At 35.7% G+C, this 3357-nt stretch overlaps 1 protein-coding gene across 2 annotated transcripts in view; it reads right to left on the bottom strand.

Annotated features, from left to right (window-relative positions):
* Positions 1-3153, bottom strand: part of LOC106880539 (nuclear receptor subfamily 2 group E member 1) — a 76961-nt gene extending 73808 nt beyond the window's left edge. Inside the window, exon 1 of one of the 2 annotated variants that reach the window (XM_089344427.1) lies at positions 1741-3153. In XM_089344427.1, the coding sequence (XP_089200553.1) occupies positions 1741-1777 (37 nt within the window). In that variant the 5' untranslated portion in view covers positions 1778-3153. The remainder of the gene's footprint in view (positions 1-1740) is intronic. The other variant, XM_089344434.1, reaches the window with a different exon arrangement.
* Between the last annotated feature and the right edge of the window lie 204 nt (positions 3154-3357).

Consider the following 3357-nt stretch of genomic DNA (forward strand, 5'->3'; position numbering starts at 1 on the left):
AATACATATAATTAAATATATATATATATATCTATATATATATATATATATATATATATATGTGTGTGTGTGTGTGTGTGTGTGTGTGTGTGTGTGTATGTGTATGTATGTATGTATGCATGCATGCATATTCTTTTATATGTTTGAGTCCGAAGTCTGTGGCCATATATATATGTATACATACATATATACATACATATATGTATGTATATATGTATATATATATATATATATATATATATATATATATATATATATATATATATATATATATATATATATATATATTAAATGTGTGTGTATGTGTGCGTGCGTATGTGTGTCTAGTGTATAAGAGCCATATTAAAATTTTGAAATATCATGTAATTACTATTATAATTACAATACTATGCTGCTGCTGCTGTTGCTGCTGCTAATGATGATGATGATGATGATCATCATCATCGTCATCATCGTCATCATCATCATCATCATCATCATCATTATCATCATCATCAAAAACAAAATATACATCGGTTACAAAATGAAAAAATCATATATCACTTGATTGTCATTGTTTATATCAAGAACGACAACAGCAACAAGTACAACAAAAACAGTTTAGAACACCGAGAACCGAGAACCATGGAAAGATATCTGCAACAGTATTTCAGGAACAAAGCTACAACAACAACATCAACTGCAATAACAACATCAAGGTGTAAAATGTTTATAAAACACTGTCTTGGCTAGAAACACCTTTTTTTTTTTTTGAAAATGAAAGTAAAAGTTGCTTGGTTTGTTAAAAATAACTGCAATATTTCATACAAAGACACGTTAATGATTTCAAAATAAAAAGAATAAACGAAAAAAAAATAAAAAAGAAAAGGATGAATTATATCATTTGCTTCGAAATGTTCAAATGTAACTGGGAAGGAGTCTTGGAATGTTATCAATCATATCTACTAATTCAGGATTGATCTGGGATTAAACGTCACCTAACTACCACCATCACCACCACCTCCACCAACAAGAACAGTAAGATCAAATATGCATTTTTTTCTTTGAGTGTTTGTTTCTTTTTGTTTTGTTCATTCATCCATTCATTCATTCAATTCGTTCGTTCATTCTTTCATTCAGTCTTTCGTACGTAAATTAACTCTTTCGTTCCTAAAGTCATCCTTTCATTCGTAAATTCATTAATTTGTTTCATTCATTCGTTCTTTCATTAATTCATTCGTCAGCTAGTTAATCAATTCCTTCGTTCGTAAATTCATTCGTTCGTTCGTAAATTCATTCGTTCGTTCGTAAATTCATTCCTTCCTTCGTTAATTAATTAATTCATTCGTTCATTCTTTTTCTTTATGCATTTTACTTAGGTTTTGTTTTGTTTCTACTTACGGTCGTCTGTTTCTTTTTGTTTTGTTCATTCATTCATTCATTCATTCAATTCGTTCATTCATTCTTTCATTCAGTCTTTCGTAGGTAAATCAACTCTTTCGTAGGTAAATTAACTCTTTCGTTCCAAAATTCATCCTTTTCGTTCGTAAATTCATTAATTTGTTTCATTCATTCGTTCTTTCATTAACTCATTCGTCCGTTAGTTAATCAATTCGTTCGTTCGTAAATTCATTCGTTCGTTCGTAAATTCCTTCCTTTCTTCGTTAATTAATTAATTCATTCATTCGTTCATTCGTTAATTCGTTCATTCTTTTTTCTTTATGCATTTTTACTTAGGCTTTGTGTTTTGTTTCTACTTACGGTCGTCTGTTATACAGTCGGCGGCTGTGTTCATCATTTCTCGCCCGGTCACTCTGAAGTTTCAACGTTGAACACTGTACGCTGAACGGTGAACGGTGAAGTGCTGCAAAGCGTGCTTTTTAGTTCAGTTCTACAACTGGTTTCTTCTAATAATAATGTGGCCGAGTGTGAGCTGTTGTTGTTGTTGTTGTTGCTGCTGCTACAAAACTTGTGTGAGTGTGCATGTATATTAGTATACATGTGTGCATGCATGCTACGTGCGTGTGTGTGTGCGTGTGAGCATACGTGTGTACGTACGTGTGTATGTGTGTATGCGTGTATGTGTGTGTTTGCTTTATGTGATATCTTGTCAAGATTACTGCTATCTTATATCTGTAGCAGTTGGTCTCTTTTACACAATCCATTATGTGTTTGCGTCAGTACATGTATCAGTGTGTGTGTGTGAGTGTATGTATGTGTGTGTGTGTATGTGTGTGTGTGAGAGAGAGAGAGAGAGAAAGAGAGTATACTTCTGAAAGTGTGTATGTGTATGTGCTTGCATGTGTGTGTAAGAAAGAGAGAGAGAGGGGGGGAGAGTGGGAGGGGAAGAAAGAGTCAGAGATTGATAGATTGATAGATTGAGAGTGAGAGAGAGAGAATGAAAGAGAGAGAGAGAAAGCTTGGTCTATTATCGAGTTGGGGATCGAAGATTTGGTAGTTACAAAGAGAAAGGAAAAGGAGGTTGTAAGAGAGAGGAAGAGATGGAGAGAGATGAGGAGGGAGGTCTAGAAAAGGAGGATAAGCGGCAAGTATGCAGCGAATCATTAAGTAGCTCTGTGTAGATTCACTGATGGCAGACGGCAGGACTATGGTGGAAGGAGAAAGAAAGAGGCATAGTGAGAGAGAGAGAGAGAGAGAGAGAGAGAGAGAAAGGAGAATGAGGATTTTGAAAGAAAGAGACAAAGTGTGAGAGGGGAACAAATGCAGCGAATCATTAAGTGGCTCTGGGAAAAGTCACTGGAAGCAGCAGACGATAAGACTGTGGTAAAGAGAGAGAAATAGAAAGAAAGGGGAAGGGAGAGAGAGAGTGGAAGAGAATGTGAGAGTGAGGTAGATAGATGCATAGCTAAATAGATGGATGGATAAAAAGATAGATTGATGAAGTGATAGATTGATAGGTGAAAGAGAAAGGCTGAGAAAAGAGAGCGAGAGAGAGAGGTGGAGTAAGGAACAAGAATATTGTGAATCAGTAGGTGGCTCTGTAAAGAGTCACGAGTCACTGGTAGCAACAGACAATAGGGCAGTGGTGGAGAGAGAGGTGGGGGTGAGGGTAAAGGAGGAGATATTCAAAAACATCGTTTGTAAAGGTATAGGAGCAGACGACAGAAAAGCGAAAGGGATGGATAATCTGCGCGTTTGTATATGTATGTGTATTACTGCGAGTGTGTGTTTGTGTGTGTGTGTGTGTGTATCTGTGTGAAGGTGAGAGAGAGAGGGGGAGGAGAGCGAGAGTCACTTGTCATTAGCAGATTAGACAAAAGAAAAAATTATTTGTATGTGTGTGTGTGTGTGTGTTATAAAGAATATGGAAAATAGACAGAAAAGATGCATAGATTGAGTGGGGAAAACCGACTGATG

The sequence above is a fragment of the Octopus bimaculoides genome, chromosome 2 (genome assembly GCF_046866305.1).
Source record: "Octopus bimaculoides isolate indiv1 chromosome 2, ASM4686630v1, whole genome shotgun sequence".
NCBI lineage: Eukaryota > Metazoa > Mollusca > Cephalopoda > Octopoda > Octopodidae > Octopus > Octopus bimaculoides.